General features: G+C 44.3%; 1 protein-coding gene across 2 annotated transcripts in view; it reads left to right on the plus strand.

Moving 5' to 3' along the window:
- The window catches only part of USP13 (ubiquitin specific peptidase 13), a 101,178-nt gene that overhangs the window by 21,022 nt on the left and 57,614 nt on the right, over positions 1–22,542 (plus strand). For both annotated transcript variants that reach the window (XM_045851119.1, XM_045851120.1), the window contains exons 2-6: positions 269–394; positions 6,650–6,710; positions 14,630–14,751; positions 19,680–19,822; positions 21,080–21,264. In XM_045851119.1, the coding sequence (XP_045707075.1) occupies positions 269–394; positions 6,650–6,710; positions 14,630–14,751; positions 19,680–19,822; positions 21,080–21,264 (637 nt within the window). The remainder of the gene's footprint in view (positions 1–268; positions 395–6,649; positions 6,711–14,629; positions 14,752–19,679; positions 19,823–21,079; positions 21,265–22,542) is intronic.

Here is a 22,542-nt window from a genome sequence, read left to right on the forward strand (position 1 = left end):
TTCCCAGGACCTTGAGGACTTTGCTGCTATGACCCTGTGCTCAGTTGTCCAGGGAGCACCTGGCACCCAGGATTGGGGGGGATGTTGCCTCTGTGGATGTCTGTGGAGTCACTGGTGGTCACTGGTGGTCACTGCCAACTACTGTGACAGCCAGGTGGCCTTTGCCAGGCTTTGCCTTCATCATTCGCCTTCCCTCCCCTTCCCTCTCTCTGTATCTAGGCTGCTTGGCGAGGCGTCCTTGGCTAATGGTGTGACCTCTTTTTTCTAGAATTCTGAAGGTGGACTCTATGTATGCATGAATACATTTTTGGCCTTTGGAAGGGAACACGTTGAAAGACATTTTCGAAAAACTGGACAGAGTGTGTACATGCACCTGAAAAGACATGTGCGAGAGGTGAGAGATGCGCCTTTGGAGAACTGCCTTGATGTCCTGCCTGTAACATCGTCTTGCTGTGTTTGTCATGTGGAGGTTTTACTGTAACTCCTGGTTCTCTGATGACGGGAAACAGAAACAGGACTGTTGTAGAAATTCATAGAGTCCCCCAAATCTTACCTTAACCAGTTTTATTTTTCTCTTCCTCTGAACTTCTGCTTCCAGTTAAGAAGATGAGTTGACTGCTGGAAAAATAATAAAGTAAAAAAAAATACAAAAAGTACAGAAAATAATACTAGAAATACTCATGAATCTAAAAGTCAGAAATAAAAAGTATTTGGATATTTTTGCTTCATATTTTTTTTCAGCAAGAGAAAGAGCTTTCTTGAAAGTTGAAGTCTGTTTTGTTTCCCTCACTCCCAGAAGTAACCATAGTCATGAAGTTGTTTCTCATTCCTATGCATGTAGGTATTCATCATCAATATGTAGAATGATTGTGTGTTTTAAAGATGTAGATAAATAGTGCCATACTCTTACTTGTAATTCCATGTAAAACTTTCCCTTTCGGCATTGTTTTGAAATTTGTTCATGTTGTGATACATTTGGATGTACTTAACTCAATTTAATAGTTTGATATTCCAAACTATTGGTATTGTTTGGTATTCCACCTTGTCACTTACTATTCTATTCCATTGATGAACATTTAGATTGTTTCTATTTTTTGCTTCTATTAACAACGTAACAGTTAATGTTTTTATGCTTTTCTCCTGGGGTACAGGTTCAAGTTTTTTTAGGAAATATATGTAGAAGTGGTAATGTTGGCATGTGGGTGTGTTTATCCTTATTTTTACTAGATATTGACAATTTTTTTCCCAGATTGGCTGCACCAATTTAAACTCCTGTCTGCAGTGAACTCCTGGGTTTCCACAGCCTCACCAGTCTGATGGTTGTGAAGTAGCGTGAAATGTTTGGCATTTCCTTCTGGGAGAGTTGAAACCCTTTGTTTATGTTTATTGGACATTCTGGTTTTCTCTTCTCCGAGTTGCCTATTTATATTTTTGGCCTATTTCTCAATGGATTTTTCTTTTTGTTAAAACTTTTATTTAGTTCTTTTCACATTCTGGATATAAAAACTTTTTGCTTTGTGAATTATTTTATAGAAGAGAAGCTTTGAATTCTGAGGTACTAAACTTTTATAAATTGTGCTTTTTGTATTATTTCTAAGAAATTGTTTTCCAACTTAAGGCCATAAAGATATTTCTTCTGATGCTTTACTTTTTTTGAGAAGTGCATGTGTGTGCACACATGTGTGTTTTAACATTTTAGATCTTTAATCCACCTATAATTTATTTTTATATCTCTGTGAAGTGTGGGAATCTATGTTTTATTTTCTGTATTGATAGCCAAGTTGTCCCACTATTACTAGAGTTGTGCAGTCTTTCCCAATAATTTGTAGTGCCACCTTTTTTTTCTTTTAAATATTTTATTTATTTACTTTTAGGCAGGGGGCAGGGAGAGAGGGACAGAAACATCAGTGTGTGGTTGCCTCTCACACGCCTCCTATTGGGGACCTGGCCTGCAACCCAGGCATGTGCCCTGAATGGGAATCAAACCGGTGACCCTTTGGTTCGCAGGCCGGTGCTCAATCCACTGAGCCACACCAGCCAGGGCATAGGGCCATCGTTTTTATATTTTAACTTGCCATTACCACATGGATCTGTTTGGGGGCTCAGTTCTTTTCTGTTGATTTTATTGACTACTTTTTGGTCTCTGCATTGGTGTGACAAGCCTGATATCTGCTAGTGCAAGCACTTTTTCCGTGTTAATTTCCCCTAGAACTTTTCTGGGTTTAGACATTCATTTTTCTATATGGATTTTGGAATCAGTTCATCTAGTTTAAAAAGTCCTGTTGAGATTCTGATTATGATCACATTTAACCTGTTGATTAATTTGTAGCCCACATCATCATATCAGTTTCGTGGGGGCAGGTAATTTTGTCTCTCTGTGTCCTCAGCACTCAGCAGTGCCCAGCACAGAGTAGGTGCTTCATAAATGTTTATTGAGTGACTGTTCAACATGCCGTACCTTTCTATTTATTCACAGCTCTTTTATGTCCTTCAACAATATTTTATAACTTTCAGTAAAGGAGCTTACATTTTGTTAGCTTTTTTTAAAGGTACTCTGTGATTTTTATAACCTCTGTAACTGCTGTCTCTTACTTTTTATGCATTTTAATTGGGGATTGGTGGTGTTTGGAGATATTATTAATTTTCAAATGTTGATTTGATGTTTACCAACACTGTTCAACTTTCACTTTAGTTCTAATAGTTTGTAGATTATCTTGGATTTTCTAAATCAGCAATTTTCAACCTTTTTCATCTCATGGCACACATAAACTAATTACTAAAATTCTGTAGCACACTCAAAATATATTTTTTGTCCATCTTACAAAAATTAAGTATAATTTTGATGTATTCACACCAGACGGCTATGGTGGTGTTGGCTGCTGTCATTTTTTATTCTTTGACAGTCTAAAGGAAAAGAGGTCAGTGCCCCTGACTAAATAGTCAGGTATTGCATGTTTTAAAAATTCTTTCAGCACTCCAGTTGAAAATCACCGTTCTAGGTCATCAGTGCTGATTTGAAGTTCATCTACTCTGTCACCCTAGCCTACTTAACCTGTCCTCTGTTTAAACTTTGGACAGTGAGGAGAGATCCCAAATTAGACAGTAGGGAGAGTGGGGTGAAGAGGAGGAGAGAAAGGCCGAGAGGTCAGATGAACCATAAACCCACTGATAGCTTTAAAAGAATCTAATGTTGGCTTAATATTGTATGATTTAAATTTACTACTCCTGTTAGTTGGGGCATAGCAGTTTCTGGGAAGTCCTCTTTGTCCCACATATTCCTTAGTATCAAGTGATGGAGATTCTACAGAATTGGTGCAGGGGTGGAGAATGAAACAGGCCCAGAGACTTGAAATAACTCGGTCACGGAGTTGGTGGCAGAGCTGTGGAGTGCCAGTAATCTCATATAGTTAGCTCTGCCTCCGACATTTTAAGTGAAATACAGGGTCCAGCACAACTAATGCCCCCTTTTTAAGTACAAAATCATAGGCATGTAATTCTGTAACATAGTATCGCACTCAAGCACACCATATCACATTTTAGGTGAAATGTTCAAATTAAAGCTACAAGTGATTACAGCCATATTATTACCCCACCAACCACGCTCAAGCAGGCCTTACTTCTGCCCAACCCTGTGTTTCACTCTCTGATCACAGCCCTCTCTTGGTGTGGCTCTTTCACTCATTTATTTTGATTTGTTGTCCCTCTTTGGTGCCTTTGGGCTTGTGGCTTGTCCAGGCAGCCACTTCCCATTTGGTTAGCCTGCTCATCAATTAGGGTCCAGGACTTTAAACATTCTCTTATCGCCTATACCCTCAGTGACCCTCATCCCCTTGTCTTGCCTCTTGAACTGTCCTCAGAACTCTAGCCACTGTTCCCACTGGTACCATTCTCTGCTTTCAGGTGCACACAGTTAGGAATCCCGTGCTGCCTTGGGGTCTGGGGCCCTGTCCTGTTCCTGGCCCTCCCCCTCTGCTGGGCCCTGTCCCTGCCCAGCAAACCGAGTCTGTCCTCTCTCCTGCTCCAGACTTCGGACGCTTCCCCGGCTCCTTGATTCTCAGAAAATGATTTGCCTTCTACTGTATGTAGGAAACAGGGACCCCTGGACAGAAACTCTCCGAACTCCTTTCTTGCCTCCTGGGAACTTAGGTGCATCCAGTTCCTCTATCTCGGCTGAAAGCTTTCTCTCTCTGTCCTCCTGGTCCTGTCTCCTCCTACCTGCTCCTTCACTAACTCCACTCCCTTTGCTATGCCCAGTCGCTCCCTGTTCTGGCTTTTTCCTCCCACCTTACAAAAGAACACGCCACAGAATTGCCCTTTAATGTGGCCTCCTTTAGTCAGCCCATCCTTTGATTAAAGCTTCTTTAAAAATTTTTCTGTTCTCATCATCTCTGGTGCACCTCCCATTGAGTGCAGCCTTTCAGACTGCCCTTTCTCACCTCCCTTCCCTAGCACTGCTTTCTTCACTTACCCTTCAGGCACGGCATTGCCTAGGGTTTCCGTTTGACCCTTCTGTCTTTTCTCTGAAAGCTACTCTTCCTCGTTCCTGTCGTGCACATCTTGGTTTAACCACTGCCTCTGAGCTGATGACTCCCACCCCAATATCTTCCCAGAGCCGAAGATCTGACTCTGACCTGGCTTTTTCTACTTGACGCATCTCATAGGTACTGCAGATTCACTGTGCCCAGCCTGAATAAGTTATCTGTCCTCTTTCTCAAAGAACAGAGCGTTGTTCTTTGTCTTGAATTCTGGAGACCTAGACATCCTTTCGATCCTGCTTTCATGCCGTGACTGGTTGGTGACCAAACCTTGACTGGGCTCCCAGGTAGCTCTGAAGTCCACCCTGCCCTCAGCATCCCTTTCTTCCTGCCTGAGTGCTCATCAGCCCCTAAAAGGACTAGTGCTGCAGCTTTCTGACTAGTCTCCTTCCTTCAGACTCGCTGCCCTCGATCTACCCAGCCTGCATGCTGTGCCCAGAGTGAACTTTCCAAATGCTTGTATCTGTGCATCTTGTCTTAAATCTCTGACGTCTCTCCCTTTGCTGTGGGACGAAGTCCAGACTCTTTTGCACGTGATTACAAGGCCCTCCATGGTCTGGCCTGTGGAGCCTTTCTAACCCTCAGTTTTACTCCACCAGCCTTGTGCTCTGGACACAGCAAACCACTTCTCTTTTTTGGAACACACTGATTTTATACCTTTGTACAGAGTTGTTTGTTTGTTTGTCTGTCTGTCTGGGATGCATCACTTCCACCCCTTCCCCTCTTCTACCTGTTGCATTCCCTGTGGTCAGCACATCCCTCTCTCTGTTTGACCTTTGTCATCCATCCATTCACCATCCACCCAGCAAATTCTTGCTGAGAGGCCGTTATATGCCAGGCCTGCTGTTCTTACTTGATTATCTCTGGCCACGTACTGCACCTCCTGAAGAACTGTCATTTCCTCCTTATTGTCATTATTGAAGTCGGTAGGTCTGAAGGAAGGTGCCATTAACTTCTGTAGAGACGTTTGAAGTGATCTCCAGGATTGTTGAATGTGCGTACAGGACAGGTTTATTTTCCCTCTTTTTGAGGCAGGTAAGTGGGGGTGGGGGAGAGGAAGAGAGGCCCTGAGGCCGGGGAGGAGAGGGGTTTCAAGAGAGCGACATATATTCCGCATTAGTATTTGGAGAAACAGGGTTCTGAGATGAAGTGTTCAATAATTCTCATGTTCCTAAAATGTGAACTATAGAGTTACAGTAGAAGCTGTAAAAATATCATGTGAGAATCACGGAGGTGAGTCAGCCGTCAATGCCAAGTGGTAAAATGTGGGCAAGGAGACTTCGAGCTGATAACGGCACGGACGAACGAAGCAGCAAGGCCTGACGCTGCCGTCACACGTGACCACGTGAGAAGGTGTCGGGGTTTGACCCGCACCCCCGCTGTTTGTCAGAAACGTGCTCTTTTTCTGTTAGCTGAAAGAATGTGCAAGGTGGACATGGAAACAAACATTTTTATAATCCGGTTTGAGAGTAAAATTTATTGTGAGTGTCAGAGGGTAACGAATGACCTCTTTTGCATGAACACTCGGTGGGCGTTTATTTCACTGGTACCAGGGATTTCTGGGATCGGCAGAAACTGCACGAAGCTTAGGGTGGTATGTAGCCAGCCATGAAATGTTTAGGGAGGTTAGATTGATCTGTAGTATGACCAGAATATCAGTGACTATATATTGGTATTTATTAAACCTTTCAACAGTAATAGCTGGGCATGCCCAGGCCCAGCCACCGGGGACCCAGCAGGTAGTGGGGCCAGCGTCTGCCGGAGTAGCTCCAGCGTCGGGCGTGGACACCAGCCCCTTGGGAGGATGTGCCGGCTTGAAGTTGAAGCATCTACTCGTACTTCACTTTGATGCCTGGTTCCACTTCCCTTTCCAGAAGCACTTTCTTTATAACTTGGTGAAAATAATCAGATGGAACAATAGTGTTGCCCTTCACTTACCTCCATTGACCTGGGTCAAGTTCCTGTTTATCCTGGAATCTCGAATCCAGGTTGAATATTTCCTCTGGACTTTTATAAAACCTGGGAACCTCTGAGATTTACTCCCCGCCCTCCCCACCTCCCTCAGTCATTTATTCCATGGGTTGCATTTTAACAATTTCTTGTTTTCTTTTCAGAAGGTAAAAGGGGCGTCTGGTGGAGCTTTACCAAAAAGGAGGAATTCCAAGATTTTTTTAGGTAATGTACCTAGTTATCAATAATGTGCCTAGATTTTGTGTGTGTGCACATGTGTGTGTGCATGTGTGTGTTTGATTCAGCCTGATAGGTTGCTTATTGCCCTACAAGTGAAGAGTGAGTGGAACCAGTTTGACTCGAGGTGGTGGGACTGCCTCTCGCGCTCACTGAGTGGTGAAGGGTGTCTGCACCCTCGGCCGGTTAGCGTTCGAAGCCCTCATGCCTGCAGCCACTGGGGAGCAATTGTGATTCTGCGTCTGGTCTCCTTTCCCGCTGCTTTTACAGAAAAGCCAGTTTCATGTCTTTCTTTTTTTTTTAATATTAGCTGAACGACAGAGTTTATTGGGGTTTCACTTTTTCCACGGATGTCCTGTCGTGTTTCAGAATCCCCTGTGGCATGCAGTGGTCGTGCTTCCTTAATCCTGTCTGATCTGGCATTGCTCCTCACTCTCTTTCTGCCTTTAATGATTGTGACTTTTTTGAAGAGTAGTGACCAGGTACCTTTTTTTTTTTGTTTTTTAGTAGTGATCAGTTACTGTGTAGAATGTACCCCCACTTGGATTTGTTTGATGTTTCCTCAGTATAATGAGTCTGAGGTTACCCATTTTTGGCAAGTGTACCAGAGGGTGCACTTGCCAAAACAACAGGGGAGCAAGATGCGGTGTCTTCAGGCTGGCGAGGTTAAAGGTGTCTGCTGGGTTTCTCCTGGAAAAGTTGCAGTGTAACTAATAAATGCATTAGAGTGATATTTGGAGACTATGCTGATACCTTGTTTCTCCTAAGGGTTTTGCTCACTAATTTTATCACCCATCAGTGGACCTTGCCTGCAACTGTGATTGCTGTGGTGTTTGACTAACAGTGATTTTCTGTTTCCTTCATTCAGGAGAGCTGGTTTTGCTTATGCAAATGAGTACTGGTTTCTGATATCATGTTATCATGATCGTATGCCATAGTAAGCTTCTGATAGGGTTTTCCCAGGAGGAAGAGTAGTTTGCTGATGTCTGACCAAGCAAGTTTAAATCCCTAAATGCCTGGGATTATTGTTTGAAAGAAATTTCAGAATCATTTGCATATTAGTTTCATTTTGGTAGAAACATCTGTACACACACATATATGTATACACATATACATGCATTCGCATATACATGTATATGTATATGTATACAGATATCGACATGTACATGTATACATGATACATGTATACATGTATATGGTTGTTTGTATGGAAAATAATACAATGCTTAATAAATAATAACACGAGAATAAACTATATGTTTTGCATATTCACAACTGTAAACCTACTTTTGCCCGACTCTGTATATGTAAATATTGACATGTTTGTATATGTGCATGCATATCTATATATGTAGGTGCATGCATGTATGTAAATGTGTGTGTGTATATGTTTGTGCACACACATGCATATATGACTGAGAGTCTGGAAGAGTCTGGCAGAATACACTCCAAATTGTTAAAGTAGCTTTTCTGGTGGTGTGATTGAGGTGATTTTTATTTTCTTCTTTTCACTTATCTGTTTTTAATTCTTTCCATAACGAATATATGTTACTATTGAAATGAAAAGGCATGTTCATTATTTGTAAAGTAAAGCCATTGGAGACAGTCACAGAGCTGGTTTTTCTTCCTGTTTTGATTCTCCATCTTGCCCTTTAACCTTGTTTCTTTTACTCAGAAGACTTCGGGGTTTGGTTTCTTTAGTGGTCATTTGTGGTAGATGACAGTGTCAAGTAAGTGTTTTAAAAAATTAACCCAAAGGTAAGCACTGAGGTTTTGTGCTGTATTCTGCATGGACCCCATTCATTGCTCCCCGGGAGCACTGACCCGCCAGCCCGTTTGGGCGGGGCTCCCCCACACACCACTCTGTGTGTCCCCAACATTCCATGTCTCCGGAGACACAGATGTGCCTAGAGCTCACAGCCCAGCAAAAATGTCCTCTTTGGGCTGTACCAGTTGTTTTCAAAGTTAAATTTGAACCTCATTAGCACTCTGGGGGTTGCCCCAGCCCATTTCTCTCTACTGTCTTATACTGGATGCATCACAAATTTATGTTGGCTACTTCATCCTGGCAAGAATTTGCTTTTGCAAGCCCCCGTTTACAGCCCTCTCAGCTGATGCTGCCCATCTTCCAGCGGCAGGCACTTTTCCCTCATCACTCTGATCACGGCTCTGTCTTCAAGTTGGTGTGGCCTGTAAGTGAACTGCAGTGAGGGCTGTATTAAGATTACACATGGCTTATGTAACAGAAAATTTAAACTACTGCTGAGTTCAAACAAGACAGTTGTTTATTTCTCTCATGTAGAGGATGTGGGGAAGCAGCAAGTACAGGCTGATGTGACAGCCTCATGTTCTACTAGAGTCTAGAGTCTTCCCATGTTTCTGCTTCACTCTCCATGCTGGCTTGTGATTTTTAACTTGATGGTTACTTTATGGTCCAAAAATGGCTGCTGGAACTCCAGCCATCACACCCTCATCTGGAAAGCAAGAAAGAAGAAGGAGGAAGGACAAAAATCTAATCTCCTAGTGGAGTTGCTTTTTTTTTTTGGTCAGCCTTCTTACAGACCTTTAAGCCAACACTTCAGTTTGTATGTCCCTGGTCAGAACTTGGACACATGGCCACACCAGGTGCTGCACAGGAGACTGGAAAGTGAAGTGTATTAACTGGCTTCATTACATAAAGCCTGTTACTATACAAGAAGAGAGGAATGGATACCAGGAGGCAGCTAGTAGCTTCTGTCAAAGATTCCTTCCCTAAAAGGAGCATTGGGGTTGTCTCTTTATGCAGAGGATGAGAATCAGAACTCTTTTGCAGTCTCTCTTGTTTGTTTGAATAGAAAGTACTCTCTCACTGCTATTGAAATGTAGTTATGATGCCCCGGCTCCTTCCCAAAACTCACGCAGATGACTAATACTTTCTCCTGGAGAGAGGCTTTTTTCCACATTCACTTGATGACTGGTGAATAATTCCTTTTCCTTTGGTTTAGCAGTCACATTAAAACCATTGAACCAATCAGTTATGACCTTCAGCACTGATTTTATAAGGAACACTGAGGCCATTAGCTGGTGCTCAGTGGCTTACCCTGAGTCTCCTGAGCACCATCCTGCCCTCAGCAGTCAGGTTCCCTTCCTATTTTGTTGGTATTCATCAAGGGAAACCACAGCTGAGCATCCTTCCCTCAGCTCTGGTGTTTGCTGCGGCGGGGGGGTGGGCGGGTGGGGGGGTGGGTGTGTATATGAGTTTTACCAACAATGACAACTATGGGCAACTTTCGAATCATTTACATTTTATACTTCTTTTTGCATTTAGCATTTCAAAAATATTTTTTGAATGTGTAACCCATGGAGAAAACTTAAAATTGCAAAGTTATAAGAGGCTCTATAATGAAGAGCAAATTTCTTTTTCTCCCTTCCGTGTCTCCTGGTTCCTTGGTTGGTCTCCCCAGAGACAAACGGTATTTTCTTTTTGTATGTCCTTATATATCTTCTGTATTCAGTGATAGTCTATACGTATACCATGCATTTAGACTTTTTCCTGTAGACAGTGGTGAGCCTTTAACACTTTGATTCCCCAGCTGTGCTCTGAGGCACCCTGGGGTGCTGCAGCAGACTCACAGGTGCACCTCGGGATATTTTAACTCTGTAAGGGAACACAGTGATGCTGGAACACTGCATGAACCATGAGCTCATGTATTTTCACTGTTAGAGTATCTGGTATTCCTTTCAATGACTTCATCTCTTTGTGAAGCTGGTTTTGGGTGGTTTCTGTGGTAAAAGGTTGGTACCAGGTGAAAATGAATGTGGAACAGGAAAAAGGGAGGCGTTGTCCGGCCTGATTCAAAAAGAAGCTGTGTAGTGCCCAACAGGTGCACTCATCCCATACGTGAGGAGTTGTGGGTGTTTAAGGATGAACAAGAACATTTTGTTCTTTCAATTTATGTGCATTATTTTTTCAAATGGCTACTATATAGTTAGAACATAAATACTTATTGAGTTGTTTGGACCTAACTATTAACTAAATAAACAGAACGTGAGGACTTTGTGGGGTGGGGGGTTTCCTGCTTCTGTGTAAAAATTGCTGGGATGCTGTGAACTGAGAAAGTGTGGGCAGCTCTGCGTGAATGTTTCCAGTGAGAAAGGGACACTAGTATAGGAAGATAACTCACAACAGTATGACAGATCATGCATTTTAGAAATGAGCTGACATAATACTTACCGCTCTATGAAAGAGAAGGAGAGGAGTGGATGTCAGGGAGCCTGGGGTCTTTAAAGAAATACCCAGCACTCCGGATGTGATTCCGGCCTAATCTTACAACAAAGCTACAAACGTGTATACGTGTCTAAATAACTGCTAATGCATTTCATAAGAATACCATATTTTTGGTATGTCATAAAAGTCGTGTTAAATATTCAAATTTTTGTTAAGTACCCCATCCCCCCCAGCATTCATAAACAGGAGTGAATAAGTTAGGTGCTTCTGTGTCTGAGGGCTGGGACTTCCAAGAGCCACCTCGACATCAGAGAGCTTACAGTCCATTTTGGGGGGCTTCGGCCTTGGCATTTCTACTTGAGAAACAGGTTGTGCAAGAGAGTGTTTGGGGAAAGTCCCAGGAATGGGGCTTTTAGAAGGCTCACCTGTGCCTGTCATGACTGCAAGGCCCCAGGGAGTGCCATTCTGCCTTTCCGCCTGAAGCAGGAGGGTCTGTGCTCACGGGCTCCCCCTGCACCTTCCGTGGAGGGTAAATGGGTGGTGGGATGGCACAGCCCTGGCCGGCGGGGGTGGAGGGGGGCAGGCAGGCGCTCACCCCCAGCACACAGGTGGAAGTCAGGGTGGTCGGGCCGAGGGAACGCTGGGCCGCTGGGCTGGGCGCAGAGCCTGGTCCCCACAGGGGTGCAGTCCTCGCTGTGCTGCCTCCCGGTCCGGTCCGGTCCGGGCAGGCTCCTTCCTGGAGGTGGGGCGACCTCAGCCACTTCTCCCGGGGGTCTGAGAGGCTCACTGAGGTGGAGTTGAGGAAGTGGTATTTTTCTCTAAATGTTTTTTTAAACTTAGGGAAGGGGCAGGAATTACCAGTTACTAGCACCGATGGGAAGTGATTGCTGGGAGAAGTTGGGGGTCCCTGTAGGTTTCTCAACTAGATATTTTTGGGGTGGTGAGACTCTAATTAGAAAAATTTGGAAATTATAGATTTATCCTTCAGATTGTGGAGTCATATATATTCCGGAAACAGTTTAGATTTGTCCCTTAAAATAAGAGTGTAAGTTCTCTCTGTTGACTTTCTCTAATTTGAATTAAGATGTTTGGAAAGATTGTGGTCCCCTTCCATTCCATTGAATTAAAAATAAAAGTAAACTATAAAGTAAGTGTTGAGAAATCCAACAAAGTTCTGGTTTTTTTTTTTTACATGACAGTGGTCTTGCTTCTTTTGAAACATGTAGCAGTTATCAACTAAAAATATAAACAACCCAAACCATAGCAACCCTATGATGCTCTTGTGTTGCTGTCGTCCTGAGCATGGTGGGTTTTTAACTTCTTCGTCTCCTCTCCCAGACACTTACTGAGTGTGTGGCATGTGCTGCGCACTGAGCAGGGGCCCGGGACATGGAAGGTGGATACGACCCGTTTCCTGCTCTCTCAGCTTAGTCTGGAAGCGTTCCAAGTTCATCTGTTCTCCACATTCAGATCACATGCCAGATCCCCACATGGTATCGTGATCTCCTCAGACTTTTCCCAGGATTGCTTTGGAGCTGGGCAGCCTAAAGCAAAGGAAGGCACGTCTGGTCCTGTGGCCAGGAGTGTAGGGAAGGCAGTGATGGTGATGGTGAAGGTGATGGAAGCTGCTGCCCATGGAGCCCCTGAGGCCGGCCGGGTCCTGTACTAGGGGCCCTACACCCTTACCTTGTTGAACGCTCTCAGCAGTCTTGTGGAGTAGATGGTATTACCCTTGCTTACTCTTGAGGAAAATGAACGTGGAAAGAACTTGCCCAGCATTACAGAGCTACTAAATGTCAGGATGGGATTTTCTTGGACTTAGTTTATCATCGTTTTTGTCCAGGTAAGATGTGAATCAGCATTAAGTGAACATGTTTTCTATGATAAAGAGACACCTACATAATATGTTATATAAGCTGAATCTACATATAACAACAAGAGATTTGTACTTTGGTTACTTAAAATTGTTATAAACAATACAATAAAGAAAAATGTAAGAATAGAGAAAAGTTCACCCACTTAGTATTTTCATTTTCTTAGGTTTCTCTCCAATTCTTTTCTCTGAGCATAACTTCCACAAAGTTGTCTTTACAGTGAAAGTGGCTTTGTATTTTTAGCATGAGTATAGCATAAACATTTTCATGCTTCTATCTACTCTCAATAAATATCATTTGAGTAATAGTCTATTGGGTTGAACACCATCCCATAGATATTGGGGCATTTAAAATTTTATAACAGAATATAGATATAGAATATAACATATAAAATAGATATAGTTATTGAGGCATTCAGATTTTTGCGACGTAGAATGACTGTCTTTGAATCGTTTCCTTGAACAAAATGCCCTTACTTCTTAAACTCTTAGAATCTTCTTTGACATTGTTTTTTGGGAAACAAAGCTCTTATGGCTGGCAGCATTTTTGTTTCTCTGTTTTCTGCATTTCTGCATCTTGTCATTTAGGATCTTCCATTAAACGACTCAGACTCTTTTAGCTGTATTTCATTTTCTACTTAAAACTGCTCTCCCTTTGGAGAATTCAAGAGCAGAGCTATCTACAAAAAGATACTAGGTTTTAGGTTGGAGGCAGACAACAAGGTAATGACAGAATCTGGATGCTTTGGTATTCAGCTGGCTGCTTGGTCTAGTGAAGTAACTTTCTTGTATCTACAGAACCTGTGTTTGTGTACCTGTTTATGTGTGGGTATGTGTGTGTGTGAGTGGAATGTGGCTTGGTAGCTCTTTGTCACCATAGTTCCAAACATCTAAATATACAAACATGATCTGGGGTGCTGGCACCATGTGAACGCGAGGCTGAAATGTCCATGTAAATATCATGATGAGACATTTCCTTGAGCCTTCACCTAATCTTTACCAGAGGTCAGCCAAGCAGAGAGGTGATGATTTGGTACAATAGTCTAGAGGACCTCATCTTTCGTACCAAAAATCCTTCTCAGCCCCTGGGCAGCAGGACAATTCATATTATGGAGTTTCCCCCTCTGATGAGCCATGCGATATCTCAGCAACTCTCAGTGGGGGAAGAGGAGTGAGAGGCAGAGAGGGAAAGACAGAAGTTAAGATTTTATTTTTCAATAATAGCTACTATTATTGATGGCCTATTCTGTGTCAGGTCTCTTGTCTACAGTTTCTTATTTATTCCCCATATAAAGTGTATGAGATAAGTGTTATGATCTCCATTCTGCACATGAGGGAACTTGAGGCTTAGAGAGTCTGTGACTTGCTCAAAGTCATATTAATGTTTGGAGCTAGAATTGAACCTAGGTTTATCTACCCTGAAACCCGTGTACTCCCACATTACAGTGTTGGGAAGAACACTCCAACCCATTCTCGTGAAGTCAGGAGCCAGGCACCCAACAAATCATAATGAGCAGTCAATATTCCTTTAAACATCTTTTAAGAATTGAATATCTACATATGCTTCACTGTAAAACTGTATGATATGATGCAGTCTTCCTTATACTACTCTGTCACTTATAAATAAGTGTTCATGACTTAGGACCGATGGAAAGGCCTTTTACTTCTGCTTCGGGGCAGGTGGTTGGTCCTGTCGGAGGAGGGAGTTGTCAATGTCATGCCCTTGGTCTGTCTCCCCCGTGGATTTCTGGCTTTCCCAGTGAGTGCTGCCTCAGTGTGGAATGTTCTTTCTTCACGTCTTGTTCTCTGTTTTTGTTTTCTCCTCAGATCTAGATACTGATGACGATTTAAATAGCGACGATTATGAATATGAAGATGAAGCCAAACTTGTTATATTCCCAGACCACTATGAAATAGCACTACCAAATATTGAGGAGTTACCTGCCCTGGTCAGTGAGTGTGCACGGCTGCTAGCTAGATGCGCGTGACTCTCTGTGTCAGGTGTGTGCGTGTGCGGTGTGTGTGCACTTGGGGGTGGGGAAGGCGGGTTGAATGAGAGAAGAATGAGCATGAGCAGAAGCACAAAAAGGCGATCAGGGTTCCATTTCAGGAGCTTTGGGCCAAATACCCTCCGCTGCTTGTTACGTCCCATGCTGTTTGGGCTTCGGGCTCCTTGGACTGGTCGCCTCCAGGTGGGCTGGCTGCCTCCAGGTGGGCTGGCTTCTTGCTGCCTGTGACTCACAGTCTGTTGCTTAGATTTTTCAAGCCATGCCCCCAAGATGTGCAGGGGCTGCTGCAGAGGGTCTGTCTTCTGATCGGAGGAACGACTATATTTTTGCCTCGTCTGCATGTTGGTCTTCCATGTAAGATTTTGTTTGAGTTGAAATAAAAGAGACCCGCTGTGGAAACAACAGCAGTACGATGATAAAAAGAGCCCAACATTGACCTGTCACGGCTCTGCAGGAGCTCTGCGGTAACGTGAACCTACTTTTCAGTTTTGTTCCTCACAGGGACTAGGATTACTTTCTAGGTATTAGACTTTAGATTTAGTGGTGAGTTTTTTTCTCTTCCCTTCCCGTTTTTTCTGTGGCATGACTTTCATCCTCCTGAACTTAAAGCTGGGGGTGGGGGTGGGAGTGGGAGGCAGCCAGCTTCTGTTTGACTTTGACTTTTGAATCCTGGAAGTGGGCACAGAGTTCCTGTGGGGACCCTAACCATTTTCCTGCTCTCTCCTCATTTCCTGTATTGTCTCTGCCACTGCATCCTTCTTGCTTTTGTTTTCTTTCTTTTCCTCTTTTCCACTTTGTGTACGTCCTGAGTTCTCAGGTAGCTGCAGGCCATTTGGACGCTCAGGGGTCAGCGTCCATTTGAGTGTAGACGTGCCAGTTTATTTTTCTCCTTCTCAAACTCTGCCAGAGCCAGAGCCAGGACTTTAGGTCCCGGAGTCTTCAGGACTTTGTGTGACCCTGTCCACAGCCACCTGCTCACTTGCGCTGGCCAAGAGGGGATTTTTGTGCTTGAGGTTCCCATGTCATTAGGGGCCAGGTTTCCACCATTCAACCTCTTGCTCCTGACTGACTTTGTACCTATATCTGTGACCATAGAAACGAAGATTCTCTGTACGTAGGTATTGTAGCTATTTCCTCTAACTATCAGATGCAACATCCTTTTTAGCACTGAGAACACACCTTTAGCAAGGCACACACAATTAACCGACCTCTGCCTTTTCCGGTTCCCTGTGTTGACTCCCGTGGTTGTTACCCAGGATGAAACATGTGAGTGGACGTGACGGTCTTGCCGCGTCCCCCACCGGGCATCACGCACTGACACGTACATCTTTGCAGTTTTTACTGAGAGTTGTCGTCGCTGTTCTGTGACGTGGCTCTGTGTCCGTTGTCAGAGAAGAAGCGAAGGAGAACATGGTGAATAAATGTCACGAGAAATGATTTTTCTCCTATTCACTTATAAAGGAAAAGTCTTTATGAGGAGAAGCTAATACAAAAGTGTTTCAATACTTTAAATTGTTCCTATATTCAGAGTATAATTTGAAGTAGGAATACTTTTATTTAAAAATACAGTGATATAGAAACCTGAATTCAGCTATAAATATGTATATATAAAATATCATAATTTTTAATACAGTCTTTTAGAATGAAGAAATATTTTAAGAACTAAAAAAGAAGAAGGAATTATTTGGAAGGGGAGATTGAAGGAAAAGCCTAGATTTATCTGATAGAATTTATACTACATTTTCTTTTGATGCTTTTGCTACATTTTGGTGTTTAAAATTTTTCTTTTCAAGCTTTTAAATAACAAAAGTTCTTGAGCTCAAAATCACCCAACCAGATCACCTTCTTCTTTCATCTCTTGAGCTTCTCAGTAGAAAAATTCAGTTCCAGAAAGTTACTCTGTGGATTCTACCAAGAAGTTAAACCACTTGTTAGTAACGCAGGGTTCACGGAGGTGTAGCGTTTGGGGCTCAGTGAGGGTTGTGTAATCTGGGATCCAGCACCTTGTTGTAGGCTTCAGTTCCTCAGGCCGGGGTGTGCTCGCCAGTGGTCAGCAACCAGCTCCCTGGGGAGAAGTCCTGCTTTGTGGTGCTTGCCGATTTCTGTGGTGTGAATATTGCCACTGTGGCTGAGTTCAGGCTAATGCCATGGTGTCACTGAGTGCTGTGTTGGGAAGAGATACACAGCAGCCTGCCATTATAAATAATTTCTGCCATTCACATAGCGCAGATGTGAAAATCCTCAAGAGACCATAGGTAATAGTCAGGTATAATAAGACCATTACAAAGTGTTTTGAATATTTGTTCCCTTTAAAAATATTTTTCATTTAATGACAAGTTTATATAATTTAACTTTTAGTAATGGCTGTGTTTAATAACCATCATACGGAATTTCTTACTATTTAACAATTGAGTCTGTGAGCCTTTTTGAGCCAGTTCCGGGACCCCACTGAACTCAAGGTCTCCGGAGACTTGGGATGGAGCCAGGACAGTCATTACTAGTAACAAGGTCTCCACTTCACTCAGACACCACATCCAGGGAAAGATAATTCACAGTATAATTACAGGATGATGTGTCCTGACCTTCTGCTCGGATCCACACAAGGGGCCTCTAAGTGATTTTAGGTGATACTCTCAAAACACTAGATCGGTGTTTTTTAGTGGCCCAGAATTGAAGGAAATTTTGTTGTCACAAGGAAGGATATTCAAAGAAAAGACATTATATCCAAATCTTAATAAAAAACATTGCACATTGCAAACCAGAACATGTAACAAATACCTAGTGGGGTTGAGAAAATCCAGAGGAGGACTGGGAAGGGCTTGAGGTGGACAGTGAACCAAGAAGGGGGCTAAAATAGCAGACCAGACTAAAAAGATTAGGATGTGTAGCCAAAGTGGGAGGGCGGCTTAAAAAATTCTCCTAAAATCAGGAAGGGGCTGCTGGCGAACTCAGCTCTGTTTTCTAGGGGCCAGCCCTGGAAGGGGGGTGAGAGGTGAATGTTGGCTATTGAAAGGAAAGGGTAACTATGTAGCAGCACTTGTGGTGAGAGATGAGCGGGAGAGCCTTTCACAGAAGGTTTTAAACTGTATTTTTGGATGTCTGCTCTGTAATGGAGGAAATGCTCTTTGAGGGCAGGGGTGTTTCCCTCATTCCTGACCGGGCCTCGCCCGTGTTGTCAGTCGGTAGTGTCCAGTATGACCTTGGGGGCTTTAAAGCTGGGGAAGGAGAGGATCTAATATTCACAGCAGATCAGTCGAGCTGTTGGAGGAAGGAGACGGTGGGGGGTGGGAGGCTGCTGTGTGGCCATCGGAGTGAGCTGTGAGGGTGGTTGGAATTAGGACGGGTGTGCTGAAAACAAGAAGAGGCAGGTTCCTAATAGGGTTTGGATGTAGGACTGATAGGAATTGCCCGTGGGCTGGGTGGGGGTGGGGTGGCAGCAGAGGGAACGTCCTCCATTGTCTCTTAATGAATTCTAGGATCAGTCAGTGCCCCCCAGGGGAAATACTCTGCATGGAGTTCCGTTATTAATTGTGCAGGATGTTAGTGATGCGGAAAGTAAATTTTTGTTTGAAAATTTTATTTTAATGGTTCAGTGGCTTTTATTATATTCAGAGTTGGGCACCCATCACCACTGTCTCATTCCAGAATATTTTTATTACCCTACAGCCATCACCTCTCAACCCGTCATCCCTCCCTGCCTCCCACCCCAGCCTCTGGCAGTCACTGATCTGCTTTCTGTCTCTGCAGATTTGCTCGGGCTGGACATTTCATATACATGGCATCATATAATACACGGTTCTTTGTGGCTGGCACTTTTTCACTTAGCATATATTTTCAAGATTTACCCACGTTGTAGCATGTATCAATACTCCATTTCTTCTTATTGCTAAGTAACATTCTGCTGTTTGCACATATGGCATTTTATTTACTCATTTATCATTAATGGATGTTTGGGTTGTTTCTACTTTTTGGCCATTATAAACAATGCTTCTGTGAACATTTGTGTATAACTTTTTTTGTGTGAACACGTGTTTTCATTGATCTTGGGTATATACCTGGGAATGGAATTTCTGGTCCTGTGGTAACTCAAACTGTTTGAGGACCCGTAAAACTGTTTTCCAAAGTGGCCGCAACATTTTATATTCCTACCAGAATATGTTTTTAAAGACAGCCAGAAATAAATTATATCATTTAGCAAACAGCCAATGTGATGATAGGCAGATGTCCAGGGTCAGCTGGGTTTGGGAGAAAGCAGAGAGTCTGCCCTCTCCCTCCCCACGGCCAGTTGGTGCCAAGCTGGGCATCACAGATTTGCTCACAGTGCGGACTGACCTGGCACAGAGATGCCCAGGTGTGTCCCTGTCCACATTTGCACCTGACTAAGTCATGGAGCTGTGCTGCTGCATTCGACTCGGTGCCCTTGACCACGCGCCATTGTGCGATGAGTTGAGGACGTCGGATGTCTGGGTGTGTATTTGTTAGGAGGGAAAATGCCCCACGGGGGGAAGCCGAGGCGTTCCCATAGCTAATTTCACCCTTGGAGGTTGTCCACCTTAGACTTTTCACTCTGCTTGCTAAGAGTAGGAATTGTTACACCTGAATCCCACGCTGGGCTCGCTAACCAGGTTGGGTTCCTTGCTGTCTCGTGCCACGGTTCATGCTACGCACTGTAGGCCAGCAGCCAACCCCAGCTGGGTCCAGGCGGGGGTGCTGGGGTCAGCAAGCTAGGATCTTGCTTTTGTAGTAACTGTAACCATTTGAATTTTCTTAGATAGGCTGCATTTATTAATAAACTTTTAAATTCGTTTTATAGAAGTTGCTGTTCTCTCAAACCGTTTACATATATTACATTCGGGTGTGTCTTCCAGGTAACAATTGCTTGTGATGCAGTTCTGAGCTCAAAATCTCCGTACAGGAAGCAGGACCCCGACACGTGGGAGAACGAATTGCCGGTGTCCAAGTACGCCAGTAACCTCGCCCAGCTGGACAATGGGGTCCGGATTCCTCCAAGGTGAGCGTCAGAAAGGGAGATGGAACGTTACCCCCTAAAACCAGCCCAAAGAAGACCTACTTTCTACATCTTCGCCGAATTAGCCATTCATATCATTTTCTTATCAGATGCCTTTTATTAGAAATGAACTCAAAAGTTTTCTCTAAAATCATCTGTACCTTTGTAGTAGATGCTGAACATGGCCGGCCCACACACCTGAGCCCGTCCCCACCTGCAGCTCTGCTGGAGGGCTTTCCCTGCCTGCAGAAGCCATGCAGGCCTGTGCCTGGGATGGCCAGAAATGCTAAGGAGTTCATGCTCCCTCCCATCCTCCTGGGACAGCCCTCGCCACCCAGAGACTGTGGAGTGGCTGGGGAAATAGCCCAGATCCCCACCACTCAGGTGGGGCAGCGGTCTCCTGGAGTTCCCCCGCTGGACTGTGTCCCAGCTGCCCAGGGTGGCCTCCTGTGCTTTGCAGTCTCACTTCCCTGTGGTGCTTCCTGGGATCCCCTCCCAAACAAGCCATTCGCATTCACATTTTTGTCTGAGTCTGCTTCTCGGGGAACCCAACTTACAACCGTCTTTGGTTGTCACGTGTTCGGCTGGAGTGCTCTCTGGGCCACGTTAGCACCCCTGTTAGGTGCTGGTGTGTCCAGAGGCAGATGCCAGAAGGAAAGAGCAGGTGGATTAGAAATGTGTGCAGTCTTGTTGAACCCGAACTATTCGATGTGGTCTTCGTGAAGGCGCCTCAGTTTCTCCACTTCACAACAGGGATGGCGGTACTGATGCTGAGGAGTGACTGTTAGAACTAAATGGTAGGGTGCCTGGTACATACCTGACACTTAACCTTTAGTTAAGTTGATTTCCTTTCTACTTAATTTTTGCAATCTAGTAGCATTTTGTTTAAACTAGTATTCTTAGATATGGTTAATGCTTTTGAACTTTAGATGTTTATATACATATCCTTAATGTTTTAAACTTGCTCAAGTTCCACTGTCCTGAGGAAATTGCTTCCCTTTCTGCCCTCAGTTTCTGTGTTAGTTTTCTGAAGCAAAAAGGCCCTTGCAGAGGGGATGGGAGGAGCTGGTCCCCCCCAACCGCCCCGCCCGGGGTGGCAGGCAGGGTACTGAGTGGTCCTGCCGCTCTGGGAGGTGTCTCAGGTTATCCCATTGATTGTTTACTGTGGCCCCAGCTGCAGGCACTCTGTTTCTTCCTTGTTAATTTTCTGATCCTGCCGTGCATGCCAGCTGTACTAACTGCTCTGCAATGACTTTCCAGCGGCTGGAAGTGTGCCAGGTGTGACCTGCGGGAAAACCTCTGGTTGAATCTGACCGATGGCTCCGTGCTGTGTGGGAAGTGGTTCTTTGACAGCTCCGGGGGCAACGGGCACGCGCTGGAGCATTACAGAGACATGGGCTACCCTCTCGCGGTGAAGCTGGGAACCATCACTCCTGACGGGGCGGGTGAGTGTGCCTGCACCAACTCAGGGACCTACCTGGCGGAGGCTCCCTCCTACATTTAAGCCATGTCTTCACCCGAGGGTTGGAGGGTGTAGGCTCTGGATTCTGACATCTCAGGTTTCAATCCTGATTGTGCCTGTTATTAGCCATAAGGTCTTGGGTGAGTTTTCAGATCCTGCTAAGTGTCAGGTTCCTCATCTTGAGGCTAACCATGGGCTTTGAGCCCGGTGTACACAGAAAGGTCTTAATACACGTTAGCTGCTTTTGTTACTCTCTTTCTGTGTATCTCTTGGCTAAGAGGGCAGAAGCAGGAGCCAGGCCTTGGGAAGCAAAGGTGCACAGTCAGACCCAGCATCACAACAGTGGGGGAGCCTCAGACTTCGTTATGGGGCCTAGTGTGATTTCAGGAACAGGTGGTTCATTCTGGAGAAGGTGGGTTTCGAAGGAAAGACAATGTGTGTCCAGAGTCCCCGCCATCCCCCGGCAGCGCTGGTGCTCACGTGTTCGAGGGGTCGGAACTGGTTCCTGTGTGGACTGTCAGCTTCAGAACTGTTTTCTTTTCTTTATGGTCTCACATCGCATGTTTTAAAACCATAGTGTTGTCCATGTTTATACAGTTAATTCCTTCTACCATTTTGTGAGGAAAGAAGAAACAATACCGTAGTCAGTAGGAGAGACTTAAGTATTGAGCCGTGGCCGTCAGAACCCACCCTCTGAGCATCACTGACAGCGTTGATTAAGCACGGGTCTGGCTCAGCACCTTGGTCCATCTTCTCCATCTCCCCAGGCGTTGGAATCTTTCTTCTTTATTTTAAGGGAAGATGAGTTTTTAGGAGAAATATAAAGATCCTTTTCCTTTCTCTGTTTTCTTTGTGTGACTGAGGAGCCTGCCTCAGAGTTGACTGGCTGGGATGTTTTCACCGAACATGGTGTACTTGTCAGCTGCCTTTTCCATCCACCTGGTTTTCTTTCCCACTTGTTTTCTAACTCAGGACTTGCAGTTAGGTCCTGTTGAGATTCTTTTGATTCACATGTTGGATAATTTTCCTGTTTCTAAAGTTAGGGGGCTTTTTTTTTTTTTAACTCATTAGGGAAGAGTAGCTGCAAGAGGCCCAGGTGCTGATGCCAAACATCCTCCCTCCCCCAAGCAAGTACAACTCGACACAAGCTGGGCTGAATCCTAAGACTTCCAGGATCTGGAGAGGAAGTTCAGGATATGCAGTTGGATCCGGGCCACAGCAAAGTGTTTGCAGGTCATTGCTTTGCTGAATGACTCCTTGA

Source organism: Phyllostomus hastatus, unplaced genomic scaffold (assembly GCF_019186645.2).
Source record: "Phyllostomus hastatus isolate PE091 unplaced genomic scaffold, TTU_PhHast_1.1 phas_contig_86, whole genome shotgun sequence".
Lineage (NCBI taxonomy): Eukaryota > Metazoa > Chordata > Mammalia > Chiroptera > Phyllostomidae > Phyllostomus > Phyllostomus hastatus.